The sequence below is a fragment of the Lagopus leucura genome, unplaced genomic scaffold (assembly GCF_019238085.1).
Source record: "Lagopus leucura isolate 7727_CA_CO unplaced genomic scaffold, USGS_WTPT01 Super-Scaffold_760, whole genome shotgun sequence".
Taxonomy (NCBI): Eukaryota; Metazoa; Chordata; class Aves; order Galliformes; family Phasianidae; genus Lagopus; species Lagopus leucura.
Genome location: NW_024962257.1, coordinates 5140357 through 5161933, shown reverse-complemented (window position 1 = coordinate 5161933; position 21577 = coordinate 5140357). Strand labels below are relative to the sequence as shown.

At 47.2% G+C, this 21577-nt stretch overlaps 3 protein-coding genes across 6 annotated transcripts in view; 2 read left to right on the top strand and 1 right to left on the bottom strand.

Moving 5' to 3' along the window:
- CACNA1H (calcium voltage-gated channel subunit alpha1 H) overlaps positions 1-1776 on the top strand; it is a 121872-nt gene extending 120096 nt beyond the window's left edge. For both annotated transcript variants that reach the window (XM_042864868.1, XM_042864869.1), the window contains one exon: positions 424-1776. In XM_042864868.1, the coding sequence (XP_042720802.1) occupies positions 424-1533 (1110 nt within the window). In that variant the 3' untranslated portion in view covers positions 1534-1776. The remainder of the gene's footprint in view (positions 1-423) is intronic.
- Positions 1777-5974: 4198 nt separating this feature from the next.
- Positions 5975-8244, top strand: B9D1 (B9 domain containing 1; the record flags this gene model as incomplete). The annotated part of the gene is made up of 7 exons (XM_042864445.1): positions 5975-6208; positions 6354-6422; positions 6495-6606; positions 6674-6770; positions 7169-7231; positions 7550-7617; positions 7779-8244. Coding segments are annotated over 7 exons (789 nt in total), but the record flags the coding sequence as incomplete, so codon positions are not given.
- Positions 8245-15110: 6866 nt separating this feature from the next.
- Positions 15111-21577, bottom strand: part of EPN2 (epsin 2) — a 40127-nt gene continuing 33660 nt past the window's right edge. For all 3 annotated transcript variants that reach the window (XM_042864229.1, XM_042864231.1, XM_042864230.1), the window contains exons 8-9: positions 20836-21051; positions 15111-19357 (exon numbers count right to left, since the gene is read on the bottom strand). In XM_042864229.1, the coding sequence (XP_042720163.1) occupies positions 19020-19357; positions 20836-21051 (554 nt within the window). In that variant the 3' untranslated portion in view covers positions 15111-19019. The remainder of the gene's footprint in view (positions 19358-20835; positions 21052-21577) is intronic.

The following is a 21577-nucleotide window of genomic DNA, read 5'->3' as shown; positions in this document are numbered from 1 at the left end:
CCTTAACACCCATCTAGCTCCATCTCCTGCCATGGGCTGGTTGCACAATGTTCTCCTGTACAGCTATGGTCTGATGGGAGCTGGCACAACAGCACAGTGAGGGATGCGTACACCCACCAACTTCTCTGCCACATGCAGTGCCTCCCGGCAGACCCCCAGGCTCTCCTCATCTCCATCTCTCTCCTCATTTTCCAGTGCAGCTTCAGGTTTACTATCAGAAAGAACAACTTCTCTGAAAGAGTGGTGATGCTTCAGCACAGGATGCCCAGGGAGGTGGTGCAGTCACTGTTCCTGTGGAGGTTTTAAAGAACTACAGTGGTGTGGCACCGAGGGATGTGATTTGCTGTCACGGTGGGGCTGGGTTGGGGTTGAACTTGGTGATCTTAGAGATTTTTTCCACCTTTCACAATTCTCTGATTCCAGGAGGCCGTTTGGACAGACTCTGTGGATGGACACCCTCCAGACCCTAAGGACAACGTGCAAGCAGAGCATGGAGAGATGCCACCATCACCAAAGCACCCTCAGCACACCCTCACCCCCAGCCCTCTCCACCTCGCAGCCTCCTCCCTGCCGTGCTCCCCTCCACGCTCCCCACCAACCTCCCCACACCGGCACCCATCACTGACTCGGAAACACTCCTGCAGCCAGCACGGGGTCCCCAGTCCCACCGAGAGCCCCCCAAGGCCCCAGGGCTGCCTCCTGGAGCCCTCCGACCTCGCTGACGAGGAGGTTCGCCACATCAACAGCTCAGCCAAAGACTGGGGGGAGCACTCAGAGGCCGGGAGCTGCTCCACATCACCGTTCGTCTCGCCGGCCGCATCGCCGGTGCCCTTGAAGAATTGCAGCACAAGCAGCCTGGCAGCAGGCAGCAGCAAGGAGAGGGACTTGAAGAAGTTTTACAGCATCGATACGAAGGGCTTCCTCACCAAGCCCAGCTGGGCGGATGACCAAAGGCGGCACTCCATCGAGATCTGCCCCTCCGTCCGCGATGGGGACTGCGGCTTCGAGGAGCGCGCCGAGGAAAAGCCGCGCTCCCCCGCCCACATCCAACCGGAGTCTGAGTACATCCATGGAGCCCGGAGGAAGAAGAAGATGAGCCCGCCCTGCATTTCTATAGATCCTCCCATGGAGGATGACGGCGGGGCGGCCTCGCGCACCAAACCCTCCGAGAACAGCATGCTGCGCCGCAGGACCCCGTCCTGCGAGTTCCCGGCGTACCGAGAGCCCCTGGAGCCGGCGGAGGCGCAGCCGGGGGAGCCGGGCTGCAAAGCGGAGCGCCGCGCCCAGCACCTCGCCATCCCCGGCTTCTCCTTCGAGCAGTCGGATGGCGGCGGCTCCCTGAGCAGCCTCTCGGATCTGCTGGACAGTGGGCGATCCACACCGGACTGCGAACTGAGAAAGCCGGAGCCCTTAAAAACTCAACGGAGCAACGCCGAGAAAAGCAAAGAGCTGCTCAGCGTGGCCAAGAGCCCCGTCCGGATGCAGGACTTGGTGACTGTTGCGACAGAAGAAGACATCGACGAGCCCGTATAGCTGTCTGGGATGGGGGTGTGGGGGGTCTCAAGGGCTTGACACCGACGTGGGGTTGGACACAGAAGGGAATGTGCGGCCACGTGGCCACGCTCTGGTTTTTCCCTTTCTTGCAGTCCCTTCTTCTTAAGCGCTGTGGAGGTTTGCAAAAAAAAAAAATGAAAACATTAAAAAAAAAAAATTATTATTATTATTATTATTATTATTTAAGAAGAAACCAAACAAACGGATGAAACGGTGCCGGGTTTCGGGGCGGGGGTTCAGAGGGGGCTTTTCTAAAGGGCAAAGTGGAGGAGGCGGGGGGCGGCTCTCGGTCCTGTGCGCCCTCGGTCACATTGATCCAGGTGGTGGCGGATGGGGGCTGAGGGCTCTCTTGGTCACTTTGTTGTGGGGGTTTTTTTGTTGTTGTTCTTTTTTTTTTTTTTTTTTTTTTGTCTGTTTGTTTCGTTTTGTTTTTAAAAAGATGCTCAACTTTTTAAAAGGCACTTTTAGAGATGTCACACGCCGTGAGAGCGCCCCGGAGATGGGAGCTGTACGTTGTCTGTATATCAGCAGTTATATAAATAGAAATAATGTATTTGTGAGATACAAAACAAGGCAAAAAAAAAAAAAAAAAAAAAAAAGTACCCACAAAAACTCTTCTTCTTCTTCATAATGCACATATTTTTATAGAGAAACAATACTGTTTTTTGCATTACGTGTGACTCCGCGGCCAGGTGGTGTTTCCTTGGGTTTTATGTGGAACTGATTATTACAGCCGTTCGTTTCCCAAATGTTTCTGCTCCTCCTTTGCTCTCCTTCCCCCTCGTTCCCCCTCACCATCAGCCCACAGCTCCTCCTTTCGCCACCCCTTTCATTTTTCTTTTGTACTTTAGAGGTTGTGTCCTAACAACAGAAAGAAACCAAATCACTACTGAATTGTAGCCAGTGCAATAATAAGTTATTCATCCTTCTCGTCTGTACAATGGTCCTTTCGCTTGTTTTATTTTTTTTTTCCCTCCTTCTTTTAACAGATATTCAGGTTAAGCGCTGCAATAATCTGAAGCACCGTGCACAAACAAGGTGTCCTGCATCACACACTAAAAAAAAAGGCAAAAGTTCAATTGGAAGAGATTAAAAAAAAAAAAAGACAAAAATAAATAGTAAATTATTTAAGAAATGTATTTTGTTTCCTGCAGTTCAAAGCGAGTTGTTGGTACAGCGTGTCGAGGCGCAAAGAGCTGCTGGTGGTGGTGGGCCGTGTGAGCAGTGGGATCTGTTCTCCTCCTGGTGGAACGCTGTGAGATCACAGTGGTGGCATTAACCCCTTCTGTTCACAGTGGTAATCAGCACCAGTGAGGCTGGGAAAGGCCTCTCACATCCCCAACCCCACCGTGACACCAAACCACATCCCTCAGTGCCACCTCCCCGCGGTTCTGAGCGCCTCCATGGCACTGACCCATCGCCGCTATTCCAGAGGAGGAATTGTTCCTAATATCCAACCTGAACCCACACCCACACGGACGTGGTTCCTCTGCCACGTTCCAAAGCCTCTCGAGTTCAAGTCAACACCATTTTAATACTTTTTAATATACACATGTTTCGTTTTGGGGTTGATTTTCCGTTCTTAGCCTCCATTCCCTGCCTCTTCCCTGCTCCTCAGCCAGGCCCTCTGCTCAGGACAGCCTCACCACAGAGCACTGACATCACGTGTCGGTCGGCCCCAGCACTGCGCACCAGCAGCAAAAAGACACAAGGGAAAAAAAACAACCAACCAACCAACAGAAAGAATTAAAGCAACCGTTTTCGTTTGGTTCATTCCATGCCGCTTCATATTTATGCATCCACGTATATCTTCTGTTATTTATGCATTCATTACTCAAAAGGAAATGTATCTCGTTTCACATGTATTAAACTGTATAAACTGGAAGCCTGGCCTGACTTTGTGAGCAGCCCGGGGCCCCGCGCGGCTCTGTGCAACCAGCAGCCAGGGGGGATGACTGCAGTTCTTCCTTCCTGTTGGTTTAACGGGGGATTCTGGAAAAGCACCATCAAGGTAATTCCTAACAGCGCTTTGGGGGCAGTGGTTGTGTCCTTTTGAGGAGAGGAGGGGATGCGGACTGAGCCCTGAGCTGAGCACAGCGGTGCTGTGTGTCCCGTGGTGCTGCCATCACTCTCCAAAGCCCCGGGGGGGGACCCAGGTTGATGGGAGCCTGGCAATGGATGGAGGTCTGTCCCACAAAGCGCTGCTCTGCTCTGTGATTTCCAGTTGAGGCTCTGCAGTGGGCAGTGAGCTGCATACAAACCCATCTCCAACAGAGAGCAGCCATCTGCTGCCTGCTGCTGCTGACCAGGGGGTTCCTGCTGAGGAATAAAAGCCAGGTTGAGGCTGGAACATCTGCTGATTGGCCAACATGTGCTTTCCAAGGTAATTAATAATAATGAGGCCAAATCAGCAGCAGGGTGAAGCTCTGGGCTTGCTCTATGGCTCCCCCTGTCCATGTGGGTAGCCTGGAAGTGTTGGTGTTGGGATGATCTGGGAATCACCTGTGTGCTGAGTGCAGCTCCTCCACCCCATGCTCAGGGATGCTGCATCCCCAGCATCCCCCCTACAATGGGAACCTGACCATGTCTTCCTGGCTCTCCTTTTCTCAAAGGGATGAAATATCTGGAAGGACACAGTTGTGAGTATGGGAACCACTCGCCTCGGCGTGCTGCGATGGCTGGGAGCTGAGCAGGCACAGAGGCAACCAGAAAGAGAGGTTTGCTGGAACCCCACTGGGGCAACCCCATGCTGAAGCACCCCACTGGTGGTTCTGGCCAACCACAGACCTCATTTCTGGCTGTGGGAAGCATTTGATTCCCCTCTCGAGTGCATGGATGAACTCAGCTCCTGCAGCAGGATGGCACAGAAGAGAGTGCTTGGAGCAGGGGCAGCACCTGAACTGCAGCAGTTCCTATGGGGGGGAAAAGACATCCCCGAGCTGCAGCCTCAGCAACAGATGTGGCCATAACCAACAGAGCAGAGCTCAGTGTTGCTCTTCCTGCTCACTGAACCTCCACAGCACTGAGCCGTTTCCACCAGGCTGCCTGCAAGGGTGGTGTTGCTGAAGATTGGAAGTGAAAAGCACCGGATGAATGTGAATTGTTACTATTTAAATGGATCGATCGCTCTTCTGCATTTTTAATTACCATTTGGCCAAAGTGCAGCCTGCAGGGACCTCGGGGAAGGCAGCAAGCGAGGACCTTGAGGCTGAATCTCAGATGGCATCGACCTGAAACAGCCAAACTGAGGAGAGAATAAAAGCATGAGAGCAGCACAGATACGAACCATCCCCATGCAATTACAGACAGCCCTTAATCAATCAGTGCTGCGAGATCGCGCGGGTGGCACTGATACTAATAACTATTTGATGTTTGTACAATCCTCCTTAGGTTGAATAATCAAACTGACTTTATCCATTAAACCTTTGCAATTAAGCTTTAAATCCAGGGCCGTGTTTTAATGGCTGAGTCTATCGCTTCTTCTTGGCAGGGTTTTCATTGGGGATTTTGCTGCATCCCACCAGACCGAAGCTTCTCCCACTCCCCAGAGCTGCTCACTCTTCCTGTTCCTCCAGCCCTGACCAAACCTGGAACGCAGCTCCTCAGTCCTCCTCCTCACCCTCTCCCCATTCCTGTTGGCATGCTAATTTATTCCATGGCTCAGATGGAGGCCCTAATTAATTTTCCTCATTAATCAAAAAAGAAAGGGAAAAAAAAAAAAAAAAAAAAGGGTCTCACAAATGGAAACACGTTCCAATACAAATTAATTCTGAATAGAAAACCGTGCATCTCATAGCAATGCTCTGCAGCTGCTGTCAGAGCCGGACCCCAATCCCATCAATTACCCACCATAACGAGGGGTGGGCGCGGAACAGCAAAGGCCGGCATTTCTGCTTTGGCTTTCTGCTGCTCTTTTCTGCTCCAGTGGGATATCGGTAACCATTCCTGGTTGCTCTGAGCTGCAGCCCAGGTAGCCGGCAGCCAAAACAAACAGCCACAAAAGGAGTGTTAATTAAACGGCTTCGCTTTGCAGCAACGGATGGCTGATCGGGAGCGGTTTTATTTTTCCCCCTGACAATTTTCGGATGAAATATACGACTTTCTTTGAAACCTTCCTGAGGGACGGAAGGGAAAGGATAACATTGCGGCCATCCCCTCCCGCCCCTCCGCCTGGATCCATTCCTGCTGCCCGGCTGTTGTTTGCTGGGCGTTGAAATCTCGAATACAACCTGAAAAATCTGACTGAACGTCGGCACAGAACGCGTCCGTGGGAACGAATAATGCTGGAAACCGTGGGGACGAAGCAGCTCTGTGACCCCGCGGGGTGACACCAGACCGCGTGGGAGCCCCAGAGACCCCCGACCCGAAGCGTTCCCTCCCACGGACAGCCCAGGCTCGGCTCCTTGCCCAGCAGCAGCACCTAGCGGCCGTTTCCCTGCGCCTGAGCGGCAGGAACGGCTTACAAAGAGCCGCCCGAGTTCGGGAGGTTTCCGAAACCCCGCCCCGCCGTTCCGCGGAGCGCCGCGCCCCGATGAAATTTGTCCCTTCCGCCGCTCCGTCCGTCCCCACGGCAACGGCCCCCGGCAACATGGCGGCCGCCAGCAGCCCCAGCGTCTTCATGGTGGCCGTCAACGGGCAGATCGAGAGCGGGCAGGTGAGCGGCGGGGCGGGGCGGGACTCGGAGCGGTGAGCAGCGCGGCCCAGCCCGGCGGCTCGGCCCCGTAGCGCGGCCCCGGCTCAGCTCCCGTCCGTGACGGCGGGCCGGGCCCGGCCCCGCTAACGCAGCCTCTCTCCTGCAGTTCCCCGGGTTCGACGACCTCTACTGCAAGTTCTGCTTCGTCTACGGCCAGGACTGGGTTCCGGCGGCGGTGAGGCCCCGTTCTGCGCCCCCGGCAGCACGCGCAGCGCAGGGCCGGGCTCACGCCGCTTTCTCCCCGCAGGGCCTGGAGGAGGGCATCTCCCAGATCACCTCCAAGAGCGACGTCGCACCCACCACCTTCGTCTGGAACTTCCCCATCGACATCACCTTCAAGAGCACCAACCCGTCCGGCTGTGGGTGCTGCGGGGTGGGAGCCAGCCTGCGTGCAGGGAGCCTCTCTCACAGCCACGTCTTTTGCAGGGCCGCAGATTGTAGTGAGCGTCTATGGACCTGATTTCTTCGGAAATGATGTGGTCAGAGGTTATGGAGCCGTTCACATTCCCTTCACGCCGGGAAGGTGAGGTGACAGCCCTGTCATCGTTCAGGGCTGAAATAGAGATGAATTTCCAAGGTACCGAGTCATTTCAGAGACAAAAGCATCTCTGGATCTGCTTATCGTGTCTTGTTCGTTTGGCAGAAGGGACGTGGAATTTCTAGCAGTAGTCCCATGTTATCCAATAGTTTTTGGCAATCCTTTAGGATTTTGGTACTCCTTAAGTTAGAACTGCCCAAAGTCAGCCCACAGATGAAGAGCAGTACGTTAGCTCTCCCCCCATTACTCTCAGCACACGCTAAGCTTTCGTTCTCACCCCTGGAAACTGACTCAGTTATGCTCTTCCTATGCAAGCAAACACTTTTGATACAAGTATTTTTTTTTTCTTTGTTCAGTGCTCTGATGTATCTGAATTGTTTTAGGCATAAAAGAACCATTGCTATGTTTGTTCCGGAGTCCACATCCAAGCTGCAGAAGTTTACAAGGTAATTATTTAAGATTGCTTATTTTTAAAGAAGTTCATGGTTTTATTCACAAGCATCTGCCCAGCTGCTCACTGATGAGTGTGTGTGTGTATTCTTTCATTCATAACCAGACAGTTTTGAGCTATGGAGGTAAAGTCACATTCTCAGGTGTCTGGGTTTTTTGAAGCATTTTAAACTGAGTTAAATGCCTGTCTAACTTGTTGGGTTTTCATCCTCACATTTCAAAATTGTTGGTTTGAAAAAAAAGGACAGCAGTCTGGTACCTGAATTCTTTTACCAACTGTGTCCAATTATTTACTTGCTGTTCTCTTCTCCAAGTTGGTTCACAGGGAGACGTCCAGAATTTACTGATCCAAAAGTGGTAGCACGGGGAGAAGGAAGAGAAGGTAATTCTGCAGGAGCTCCTGCTCTAACCCTTGCATGACAGCACGCCACAGCTTGGCCATCTGCTTCTCCTCCTGGAAAAGCAGACCTGCCCTGTTACTGAGTTCAGCAATGACTCAAAATTTGCTGCGAACCAGCATTATTCATGTCTTCTTTCTTCTAGTAACGAGGGTACGATCTCAAGGCTTTGTCACCATTTCCTTCAACGTCGTGACTAAAGATATGAAGAAGCTGGGCTACGATGTGAGCCCAAGCGACATGCAGAACCCCTGCCTGGTGCCTGCTACAGAAAGGATTCATAAGTACTGAACTCAGAAGTGAGATGGTCAAAGGTACACACAGAAGTTAAGCAGCGGGGATTCGTTTTGGTTTTCTTTTTCCTTCAAATGGAAAATGAGCATCTGACTCAATTGAGAACATTTTACCTGACCTTCATTCTAAAAACAAAACACTAACCCATAAGGCTTTGGAGTAATTATGTAGAATATTATTCTTTCAGAAGGATACAGGTTGAGAAAACATATAAATTAATGCTGTCAGATCTGTTTAGCGTTGTATGGGAACTGCTGATCAGGTCTGAACCTCTGATTGACCACCTGAGGCAAGCCATGAGCTGCAGAGCACAGGTGAAGGCAATTCTCCTGTGCTACCAGAAGGGGTGGAGCCTGGCTCCACCTCTCCTGGATCCCATTTAAGTGCTGACTGCCACTGAGGAAGGATCTTTCTGGAGATTGCTCCTTTTGCGAGCCTACGACGTCGGTGAGCATTTTTCATTTATTGTCTTTCTACTGCGATAATCCTGCTTAGCCTCACCTCTGTGCACCCATTGACTGTACAGCATTTTTATGCATAATATTGGACTATCTCAAAAGAAGACCTGCCAAGTCTTTTTGTAACAGCCTTTTTTACTATCTTTTTGTATTTCAAGAATAGGAAGGTTTGGGGTTGTACTGATTTTCCTTTGTTGAAAACATCAGTGCAATCCCAGTTGTTTTTACTAATAATTCTGTGGTAGAAGTGGGAAATCATTGAAATTAGGATGCTTTCCAAAGAAGAAGGCAGTATGGAAATGTTGCAGTGAGACATGCGCTTTTCTCTGTGCCATGCACTTCTGTCTGCAAAAGCCACAGCAGGTATCTTTGTAATCCCATGTAGTACTGAGCTGGTGCAACTAAATAAAGTAAAATAGTTGTGCACTGTAGAAACCAACCCTTCCACATTGTTAGTGGGTTTTTGTACTTCAGAACAAGATGATGACTCTTTCATTTCCAGGTTCTATTTCTGCATCAAGCTGCAGGAGGGGGGAAAAAAAAAAAAGACAGCTTATTTTACAAGTGTTAGAGAACGTGGTGTTAAATATATGCCTGCTGCATGCTTTTAACCTCTGATAGAACAAACAGAATTTAATGTGCAGATATTGACTAAAAAGATAAACCTTGGAGAAGGATTTGAAATGAAGTTGCAGTCTCAGCCAACCAATCATGTGTGCTGCATTTAGCTCCAAGTCACACTGGTTACCAGAGGCACTGTGCTGTACAGGACAGTCAGGAGTAGCAGAAAAGACCACATTTGCTTAAGATGGTCCCTCCAGGCCAGCAGATCTTGGTGTTTCACACTAGCCAAGGTTCTAAGCTGCATGCAACATTTTTTAACAGCCTTCTGCCAAAATAATCATTCAGGTGACACACTGTTGTGACAGTATGGATTCAAAGAGGAGAGAATAGAGTGTGAGGAAGGTGTTTGTTTACACAGTTAATGGTCGTGTTTGCTGTAACTAGGTTTTCTCACTGCATAACCCAAATGAATGACCCAAACCATGTTATTTGTTACTGGTGGGTGTAGAAGAAATGTCAGTCAGGGCCTGAAGCAGTGACTGAGCACCTGGTGGGAAGGCAGGGCCAACCCAGGGGAGCTCAGGTGTGTGCAATGCAATGGAGCTAGGATCCACCCCTTCTCACACCACATTTAAGGGTTGGCAGTGGAAGCAAAGCTGTCTTGCTGGAGACTGCAGCCTACCTTCCAATGGTAAGCAGCTTTTTTGTGGTTTCTGCTGTATTTGGGTTTGTTCTCACTTGCTGAAGCCTAAGACTTTGCTGCTTAGCTGTTATTGCTGTACTTTCCATCACATTATAGCATTACAGTGCGTGACAGGAGCTCTGAAACTATTCTCAAATGCCTTCAGTGTGAGGACACAAAGCTGCTCCTCAGTCTGAACAGCTTCTTTTCTGACATCTTACCACAGCCTTTCACCGAATCCTCCTATGAGCTACTGTTAGTGCTCTTCCTGTGGGCTGAACAAACCCCACTGTCTACATGTTTTTGTTTCTGTCTTTCAGCTGCCTAGGGTTTGTTTTTGTTTGTGCCAGCATGGATGTTTCTAAGTCCTGAATCATCCAAGGTATCAATTGTACCTATAAGAACAGCACAGAAGTACATGCTGTGGTAAAATGACTAATTGCCTAGTCATCTTCATATTTACATGTGGACACGTAACCTCATGTGTTTTGAGTGCATGTATCAGGAGGTAACTGTGAGAAGGGCTTACAGTGATACCACCCTGTAAGTGAACTACCAGGACCTCGAAACTGTAGGAACAAAGAGCCTCCAGAACAAAAGCCAAGTAAAGCAGCCAAGTTAGAAGTGGTTATTTCACACTGTGCTGTCACCAAATAAAGATAATTTCTGAAATGATAACATGAGCACTGGGATTTTATTGTGAGCGTTTGCATCTTTACAATATCGAGAAGTACTTCTCCAAATGGCCTTACAGATCTCTTTCATCTCTTTGTTTCTATTCTGGCTTGTTTTTGTTGGTGGATCCCTTTACTAGAAGTGTAGAACCAGTTGTTTTGGCAACTGTTGTGATCTCTCAGCTGAGTCACACTGGAATCAATATTAGTAAGTATTTCCTGCTGGCTCAGAAGAGATATGAGGAATTTTTGTTTCCTTTTTAGAAGTATTTTGGAAGCAGTTATCGACAGTAGCAGGAGAAATAGCTGTGTGTGAAAGACCTGGAACACACAGACATTACCAGCTACCACTGCTTAAATCTCTCTTTTCCCTGGAGCACAGTTACCTGCCCCAGCTCCAATCAGAGCACAACTGCACAACAGCTTCTGCTCATGAAAAAATACAGTTCAAAGCAGATAAAATGCAAACTCCACGCCCAGAAGGCTGCAGTGAGTTTACCTGCATACAGCTTCACACTGTGCCACCATCTGAAGTGATACCTGGTTGAAAGGTCTTAAAACATGTTCCGTGCATGGATGCTTTGCTGTAGGATCTCTTCAGTCTGACAGTCTGCTCCTTATGCAATGGCACGTGTGGGGGTGATGTTTTCAACAGCAGTTTCCTGAGTTCAATGCCATCTGTTTCTTCAGAAAGGTGACTGTTGATCTATCTAATAAACATGTTCTCCCAGAGCCAGGCTTGCTGCTGCCTTTATGATTTTCCAGACAACTGTCTCAGTTTTAAGTCTCTGCTCCTCAGCCATGGCAGAGGGTTTGCAGGTGTTTCACACTGGGGAGATTCTCTGCTCTCATGACAAAAGAACAGAGACACGATGCTGTGGCTGACATTAATAAGGTAGGGATTTATGGTCTGTAAGTGTTCACTGCAGTTGCTGTTAATATATGAAAGGTTAAAGAACCCATTATTTGAGAACAGCCAAAACCCAGGAAAAAAAAAAAAAAAAAGTTGTTATAGTGGAGGCTTGAAGTAATTTCCTTTGCTCCATGCTCCAGGCAGCTGTTCCCACCCTCATCATTTACTACTTACTCATTCTCCCTTCTCCAACCCTGGGCTGAAGTTCCCAGTGCTTGTAACACAGATGGTGGTACAAAGCTGTCAGCTGGCACTGCAGCCTCTGCTTTGTTCCACTTAAATCTCTCCCAGACAGTGAAATTGGCCATTAACCTCTTAATTCCACATAAAGAGTTTTTCCTGCTTATTTGGAACTTGTGTTCAGCTACCCTGCAGGTGGTGGGGATGTGAGTGCTAGTGCAGCAGCTGTTGGAATTTAACGCAGCAATGACAGTGCATGTGAGGGATTTCTAGTGAATATGCAGATCCCCGTTCCTCCCCCCAGCATTCTGGCCAGGCAGACAACACCAAAAACAGCAGTGAGGATGGAGGTTATGGAGGTTCTTGCTGCTCCATCCAGAGCAGGGAACAAATCAAACTTCACCTGGAAACAAACCCCCTGCGGAAAGGGCTCAGGACCAACAGTCCTTGTGCTGTGGGAGAGCTTTCCTGCCACTGAAGTGGAAGCTGCCCTGGAAGGAAGCAGTGAAGGATGTGGTCTGAACACTGACTTGAAAACCTGTCAGAAATGTATTTGCAGCTCTACCAAAACCAGAAACAGCAGCATCAGCTCCTGCCCTCTCGTGGCAGTTCTGAGGAGGACGTTAGAGATCTCTAATAACAGTGAGCTAATAGCACTGTATGAAGGACACCTGAGTCATGCTCCCACGGAGAACTGCTCCATGCTGTGGTGCCAGCTGCTTTGGTCCTCAGGTTGCTGAGGCTGTTTTGCAACAGCAGCTAGAAATTATCTCCATCTGAAAATGAGTGCCTTGCAGACAGATTCAAGCTGACAAGTGCTTCCCTGCAGCAGTGCTGGTTACAGAACAGGAGCCTCCTGAGGTACAAAACAGATTGAAAGTCAAGAGTTTCAGCTCTAACTCTGCGCAGCCCTATCACTGGCAGCATTGCAGCCCAGCACCAAGCAGTCCCAGGATGGCCCACCTGGGTCTGGCAACATCATGTCAGGACTCCCTCCTTCCAGCCCTTTCCCATTTCCCCATCAGCACGGGCAGATAGCACCAAGCAGCAGAGCCTGTGCAGGATGGCTCCAGAGCATCCCTTGTACTCAAGGTTTGTGGTACATTTCCAGTACCCAGCCATCTTTGGAGCACAGACATTAGAAAGCATCTTTTGGCCACTGAAGCCGGGACAAAGGCCATGCTGCAACAGCACAGTGAAAACAGGATTTTCCCTACTGGCTGCAAATGTTTTGGTCTCTTGTCCTTCAGCAGGAAGATTAGCAGAAGCATCTAGATGCAGCAGGCTTCTATTTTTATACCTCGATTCAGGTCAAGATATTTAAGCATCCAAATTCACCTCAGAGAATATCACTACATTTAGTGCTAGACTTGCTGATGAAGATATATTTAAAAAAATAAAAAAATAAAAAATAAAACACGACCACCCAACACAATACCAGCCAGTCCAAGGTCTCCCAGGTAATACACCATTACACCAAGTCAAAACTGGTTCCCTTCAGCTTGGCTACCCCTCTGACTTCCATTCCCCACCTAAAAAGCCCTTACAGAAAACCAGAGACCCCACTGAGAAAACAAACTCCACCTCTACTACTGCTTTAATCCAGCCACTTGAAATAGCACTGACTTTTTTCACCTGAGGATGCACTTGCTCAACCAGTGGCACAAGCACTGAGATCAGATCAGCAATGCACCCAGACTGCTTGCATCGTGCACTGTTTGTGACCTGCTGAGCATCTGCTCCCTCTGCAAAGGGAGGCCAAGTGCCTGCGCTCTGCACCACAGCTGCTGGCTATGGAGATGTTCAGATGCATTAGAAAGGCCCTGCACTTCAACAGCACTGTTTGCTTGTTTCCATGCATGCCCTAGCCAGCAGTCCTGCCATGAGGACTTCACCAGCACGCGTGGCTCACTGACTGGAAGTTGTACCCACTGGCTGTGTTACACTGGTAAGCTGCCGATCCCCTATTGATCACCACACTGCTGCCAATTAGCCACCTGATAGGTAATGAGCAGGGAAGTTTAAGGCACCAAAGGGAACAGAGAGGGAGATTTCTAATCGTTGAAGCCTGAAGTCTTTAACAATTAGAGGGTATAATCGATCGACACTAAGAGGCTGGATTGCTACCGCCGTATGTAACACTGGCTCTCAGTTATTTATAACCCTGAGCTCCAAAACCATCTGCTGTCCTTACCCAAATCAATGTTCATTTGCGTCCCAGCTCGAAATACAGAGAGGACATTACCTGGAAGGCACACAATAGCTACGTTTTTCAGAAAGAGGAAGTTTGCAGCACGAGGGACTGCGTACATCAAGTCTGGTTCTCAGAAAAGTGGATTGCAGGCAGCTGCGGAAGTCTTGCCAAAGCCAGAGCACAAGCTGGCCACAAGCATTTCCCCACAGCTCACTGAAAATGAGCGGAAGAGCAAAGCCTGCACCACTCGCAACCCAAAGCAAACAGGAGGCAGTGGCAATGCACACACTCAGCAGAAATACTTGGCGCTGCTGGCAGGACAAGCCTCTGCACAATACTTCATCCAGATAGCCCTCTTCCTCCCCAAAAGCAGGCAAATAGCACCCTGATTCACCCTGAGAAGAGGAAGAGGAAGCCTGTGGCAGGGAGAAGGCAGCCTGCCCAAGGTCAGAGGAAGCACAGGCACAGCCACAATCTCTCCCAGCAGCATTATCAGCTCTGCCCTCCTCCACCAGTCCTTTGGCTCGCAACAGGCTGCAGTACTCGGCTCTTTTTGAAGGGTTTTATAAAGTCACCACAAAAGTTTCCATTTCAAACCTTTCTGCAATCTTTCCTGTAGCAAGCAGCGTTACTTCCAAAATACATACAATTTCAAGAGGCCATAGAAAGAACAGTGAAGAGAATGGCCAGAGGAGCAATAATAAGGCACAGGCACAGAGAGGAACTGTTCTGCACAGGAGCAGAACATGAGCCACAGGACATCCGTCTGTAAAAATGAGAGCTACAAAAATCAAAACACGTTTTGGCTGTCAGCTGTGGCAACATAAGTTTCTCTCTCTTCCCTTCAGGCCCCAAAACAGAAGCAAAATGAATTAAAGATCCGACCAGAGGCGAACTCGCTCTCCAGGGAAACTGGAATGCTACGGAAGCGGTGGGTTTGTGAAACACCCACAGCAAGCTCTGTGCCACAAATCCAAAACCGAATCGTTCACAGACCTGATGCTTCTTTCCACGCCTGCCTCGCCAGCTGCCAGGTCTCTAACACCACTGCAGCTTCAGCCCTAGAAATTATTTGATTGCTGATAAGTCTGACCGGCAGTAAAGCACAGCTACAGGAAAACTGGGGGAGCTCTGGAGAGGCAGCTCTTGAGATAACCCGATAATGAAGTACTTTCCATTTAAACCATCCCAAATTAGAAGCAGAAATCACCTCCCAGCTGGAGGCAAGCTTGCTGCTGCCCAGCACAGGGCAGCTCCATTGAAGGCACAGAGCCATGGCTGCAGGAAGGGCAAGGCTGAACCTTTTGTTTGAAGGCAGAACAGGAGGCAAAGGCCAGAAGTCAGTTCTGTCACAGCTCCCCCAGCCCTTATTCCATGAGTGACTGGCTTCACAAGTGAAGTTCTTCCCAGCCTTCTGTCTCAACATAGACACTAAAGCCTCTGCGGGGAAGTAGCTTATCATTCCTCTGAAGATGCTGTTTGAACAGTGATGTGGTTTAAAGAAGCAATTCAGTCACCTGCAACACAAGTCTTCCATTTTTATTGAGTTAGTAAGATCTCAACTGGTTCTGAATTAAGTCTGTAAGAAATCCTCCTTTCTCATAGCAAAAGCAGGCTTGCCCCAGGAAAGCCATGAATTCATTGAAGGAATCACATTGACAATACACAAGAAGCATCACTCTCAATAACCATCAGATTTCTCCTAGAGCCTTGGACTTTCAAAAGCACAAACCTTCATCATCTCAACCAACCCACCAACCTCCTTGAAAACTAAATCAAGCATGGCAGCAACCGGTTTGGAACAGGATACAAACGCTACGCAGAGTCTGGAAAAAGCAACACGTCTGGAATATAAGCAATACAATTTTAATTCTGACCAGTCACCTACAAACCCCTCGTCTTTCCACTGTTCTGATGGCATTATTAAATATCACATTCGTGACATCGCTCGGGAAAAATGACACAAAGATACAGACATTATGATACAATAGTACAAATGATAAATTATTTATACAGTAAATAATGTCAATAGTCAGCACAAGTTCATAAAAAGCAGCCGGCTCCCAGTATTATGAAAACAGTTTGGTAAATATTTAAATCGTAACACTTGTAAAGGAAGTGAGTCTTGTGAGATTCTGCTGTGAAAAATAAACCATATATTTCTCCACAATCTGTGCAATATTAATACATACAGTACACATTAGAAACTGTAACAGCAAAAGGGAAGATGGATAACAATAGTTGTCTCAGCTACGGGACTTCAAAAAGACTGTAAACACCACAACCCACCACGGTTTTCCTTCCCTGTCCCCTCAATGTAGTTTAGTTTCTATATAGTATAAAACTGAATAAATAACTGAGCTTATTTTGGGTTTAAAATTATGCCAAGATTTTTTTTTTTTTCTTTTTACAAAATAATTAACACTTTATCTTTGGTCAATTTGACCAGTAAGGCTATTCTGGGATACTAACATTATTTTTATTTTTAAATCAAAAGCACTTTTAATATCTGCAAGTGAGAAAAAGAAGGGGAAGAGGGAAACGCATTTGGAGAAACAGGCCAGAGCAGACATGATCAGATGCACACACATCCCCCATGCAGGAAGAGGCGGAGGCGGGGAGGGGGGAGGAGTATTCTGAGGAGCAGATAAACTATCAGGACATGGATTCACCCTTCTGGACACAGCTGAAGCTTCAGCAAGGCAGGGGCAGAGCCAGGCTCCAGGCTGGGATGTCGGCAGGGCAGAGCCCTCAGCCCTGCAGCACCACTGCTCCCCGTTGCCCTGCCATAGGCTGCTGCGCTGCGCAGCTCCGCGCAATGGGAAGCGAGCAGCAATTTGCCATTCAGCACTTTCATTAGGCCAGGGCTCCCCACCGGACCGGCGTCGCGTTTGGATCAATTCACGGTGACGGATGGTTATCCTGAACTACAGAGGACTTTATAATTTCAAGTACTATCAACTCCATCTGGCCTCAGAAAACAGTCACCTAGTGTTAAACGAGAGGCTGTGATTAGAACTGCTTGGCTGAATAGATGATGCCCCATCTAGCTGTCACAAATGCGTTCAAGGGACTGACTAAGGGAAAAAAAAACATCAAGTGACCTCAATTTCACTGTTGATAAACTGGAAAAATAATGAGAGATAAATCTTGCCACAGATCAATTGGAAAGCACTTCCCCCCCCATCTGCAAGAATTACACCCTTCCTGGTCTAAACTTTTCAATAACTCCAGCAACAACAAAAAAGTAAAGTATTTTTTCCTCATTCTGAAAGGCAACATGAATGTTTTTTCTTTTGTTTTTTTTAAAAAGACATACTGGGTGTGGACAGCCATTCTTTTTCCTCTTCTATGAAAACAAGAGCAGATGAACATTCTGAATCCTACTTGCAAATTCATTAGTATCAAGAGGATAGAACAATCTGCATAGAAACATCCACATGTTTAGCATTCCATCTACTAAAAGAGCTACACTGACCTACACAGCTAAACTCTGTGATTGTACCCTAGATTTGATAGTCTTTCAGCCTCCCTGCCCACCACAAGATACAACCAGCAGCCAGCCCTTCCCTCTGCAGCACCCTAGGACTGTCCCACTCAGCATCACTGCACCAAGACATGAAACTGGCAATCTCTTCCAGCCTTTTTTGTCCTCCTAACTAGGGAAAGGCCACCAAGATGCATCAGTTCATCCAGAGACGCCCTCGAGGCAGGAGCAAGCACTGGGACCTCCCTTCCACACTCTCTGCACACGTCTGCATTGCTTGCGAGAGCAGAGCTCAGAGCACTGCCACTCTGAGCAGCCAGGTCTGCACCAGAGACACGGGCTGAAACCTGAGTGTGGTTTAGTGCTGATGAGTCCAGACATGCAAGTTAAAATGTATAGTTCAGCTTACAGTGAGTAAATGCAACCGGTTATTAATATGGAGCGCACCTTTCATTAAGAAAAAATTAGTCCATACAATTAACGAGCTGTGCCTGTACATTAGAACTTGAAACATCTGAAGAAGAAATAAAAGACGACAGCCTCTCTGCTGCTCTTTGTGAAGGCTCACGTCTGTCCGTTGTGGTCATCGGAAAACGGGAACAAACCAAGGGAAAGGAGACTTTAGTGTTTGTTCTTTTTAATGTAGTCTTAAATCACGTTACGTTCAAATTCAATTCATCTAAAAAATAATTAGTCGCGAGAATTTGTTTTGAACTGCATTATGAATACTTCATTTAAAAGTAAAATATTTTAGTGTTAATCTTCCCTTTTAAACTCTCTTTACAGAAACGAAGAGCTAAAACCATAAATAAGAGGGCATTAAAACCATAAAAATGACATTTGCCAATATCTTAATTTTTCAGCCAGACTTGATAAATCTATCAAAACCAGACAGTTAAATAAGAACCACATTATAAAAATTAGCAAAAAAAGGACTATCAGGTAACTCTGCAAACTCAAATATGAAACTGTACTAAACAAAATATGTGCAAAAGTATACAAGAGTAACTGCATATAGCAAGGTTAAGCCTGAATTAGTTTTAAAGCTTGCCACGGTGAAACTGAATTCAAAGTTGTCCCACTGTATTTCTTTTTTTCTTTCAACTCACATTGTAAGTCAAATAAAAACAAAATACACGTAACTTCCAAACGAAGCTGGTACTGGACAAGCACAGAGCAGGACACTCACTCAGCACGAGTGCAGCATGCCACTCACAGAGAGTTCCTCAGGAGTCCATAGAGTAGTGTACGGATTCAACACTGCATACAACAGCACACGTTATACTTGACAACTTGCGAATGTTCTTGGGTTTTTTGTCTGCTTTTTCCTTTTGAGACAAGCTTGCTCTCTCGGTCAGACCTCTGATACCAAAGCAGTGCGATTTTGCGTTGCAAGGTTTAATGCATAAAAACCAGCCACCTGGGCTCTCCGAATCATTCTCTTCTAAGAGTAAGGACTATGGGTGAACCAACAGTCTAGAACTGTGTACAGTTATGTGCAAAACATTCACTAGCACTCTGAATCTCAGGTCTATCGTATGGGCATAGGAAGTGACAGATGCAGGTAAATAGTAATTTCAGGATCCAGCACATCATCTGACATCTACAAAACAGCCAACGGAGTTTAAAATGGCAGGTTCTCCCTAGAAAGTGTATTGAAATGATTAACAAAGTAACAAAATGGGCAGAATCTAACTTTGGTGAAAAGTCTGAACATTTCACATAATGCTCAACAAGCCAAAGTAAGGTACCATCTGTAGCAAAGACTAGATTTAGATTAACTGGTAAGTAGAGACAACTCTTCAAAGATCGTAACTGTAAACTGCAAATCTACTTCCAAGTCTCTTACACACCATTCAGTCCACACAGGCCACGTTTGTTTCGCTGTAAAGACTTCAGCCTGGAAACACTATGAAAAGAAAGTTCCTTTAATTGGGTCTTTATAGGAGAAAAGGGTTAGTTGTATTTGTAGACTGGGACGCTGATGGTGGGATTCCTGTACTGTGAAGAGGTTGGGTCATTGATCCTGCAATGCTCACGTTCATCCCCTGGCCTATCCTTGTTATGGATGCCACAGTGCCCATAGCTGGTATCGGTGCCATTCCCACAGGCACTGGGGCCATGGAAGACAGAGGTATTGGCTCCATGCTTATTGGTGGCACAGCACTGAAAGAAGGACTGGTTCCCATCACAGGACTTGCTCTCATCTGATTCAGAGTGAGCGGCTGAGGCTGATTCACTTGGAAGGGGTTGATTGGAGTTGGTGCTGTAGCTGCACCTAGTTTTGAGAGAAGGGGGGAGAGGAAAGAAGATCGCACCTCCATAAATGCTGAGGTTTTGGAGATTACCTTTTCCAGCAAAGAACGCTCCTTCTAGACATGCTCCCAATCCCAAGTCACCCAGAGGACGCCACTCAGCAGGCTGGTGCACACACTCAGTCTGTCTCATTCAGCCCACCTACGCCACAGAACGTTCATTTACTGACCGACTGTTTCCACTTTTGCTGACAGTAGCAGAAGTATCAGGTTCTAAATCAAACACGACTACCTATGAGGTTATTTAATTTAAATTTAAAAAAAAACACCTTAAAATTTGCCTTTAGAAGGCTATTCCTACTCCCTTTCTGCAATCTAGCTACTGCAGATCTTCAGGATCTCTTCCAGTTCACTCCATTTAGAAACTGTACATGTTTCTGGCACTGAGCTTTGACAAGAATTCATAAAGTAAACAAGTTGTTTCCGAATTACAGCGGTGCTAGAAAAAGCAGAGAATGACTTTCCCAGCATTTGAGGTTTTTTGGGCTGCTGCCAACGCTACAAATTCCTTTTACCGTATATGCACAGTGTTATTTGGATGGCCCAGTGACCCCTCACAAACTTTTTGTAGTAACTAGTAATGGCAGATGCAGAGATTTTTTCTGGTTAAGCACCGCCAAGTTCCTCAGAATTGCTGCCTTTTTCTTTACTCGAGAAGTTTAACAAACTGTTGTTTGTTGTTTTTTTTTCCCCTGCCAGAAAAGTGAAGAAAATAGATCCTGAAATACCATTTTAAAGTATTTCATCACACCAATGTCACACAGAAATTTTAGTGCATGAGTAGCTTTTAAAAATACACACATCTTCCAAATGTTTACTGCCACCTTCTGAGTTCACTCAAAGTAAAGGTTCACTTAACAACAGGGTAACACTGTGAGTGTATTCTGATCAAAACTGGGTTACCATGCTTGCCTACAGACAGCCTAACACCAGCAGCCTAACCAGCAGCCCATGAGAATAGACTTGGAACCTAAGTTGGAGTCAGAGATACTAATTTGTTGAGCACCAGTAGGAAAAGAGCTTGCCACAAGAATCTACTACCTACCAGTCTCCCAGCAGACTCTCTGGTGGCACACGTTCATGTCTTACCTGTTCTGACAATCAGTCAGTTTCAGTCAGACATTTTTAATAACCAAAAGTCTTCCTCTAACTCAGATGCTTTCAAGAGAGCAAGTGAAAAATTGGAAGAAAGCCTGCTTGAACAAAGCTAGCCCAAAGATCAGCTGCAGGCACAGGGGTAGAAACTCTAGGCTTTCAACAGCAGCACGCCTAGAAACCACGCTGTCCCACCCTTCTGCTCCCAATCATGATCTGCTGGCTGAAACAATCAAGAAAAACCAGCCAAAAACGGCTTACATTAAACCAATTGGGAATGAGTTATGCAGAGCTTTCCTATAGGAAAGATAAAATAAAATAACTGAAGGAATGTGCAGAAACAGACCTGGTGCCAAAAATGGATTCAGCGAAGTTACAGGTTGCGGTGGCTTAGACACCAGTGAATCCAGGTTCACCAGAGCAGCATTGGGGCCCAAAAAAGACTCGGGGGTTTTCCGAGCTGCGCTCTGTTTGCCTGATGTCATGCTTGAGTGTTGGGAATCAAAGAGATCAGGACTTGTGGTACCGCTATGCTGGGACGGCAAAGTGGAACCCGATTCAGCTGTAACAACACAAAGAAATAAACAACACTTATCTCATTGATTACATCATCAAGCAAAGAAAACCCTGAGGTCTCTGACAAGGGAAATATTTTAAAATCTAACATCCATGTAGGTCACCTTCAAAGGTTCAAGTACACACAACATCCTTTGTATGCAAGCAGATACACTTTAACTGTTATTTAGGAGAGTAGGAAGAAGCTACAGTAAGAGTTGCAGTGCTCTTCAGAATACCCAGCCCAATTTGCCCAGGTGAATATTCCTGTAACTGTGTTGCAACTAGGAATTTCTGAGGAAAAAAACACTCAAAAACTTCCGTTTCTGCCCCTGCAACACCGCACTGCTGTACCCTCTGTAACCAGATTTCACTCACGTTTTCTCCTTGTGTTGAAGAAGCCCATCCTAGTTTGACTCAGTCACCAGCATTTCAGTCAGAACCTTCCTTATAGTACATATTACCAAAGCACACACATGCTATGGTTTGGCAGTTTTTACTTAGTGGGGAACTATCAAATAACAACATTTAAA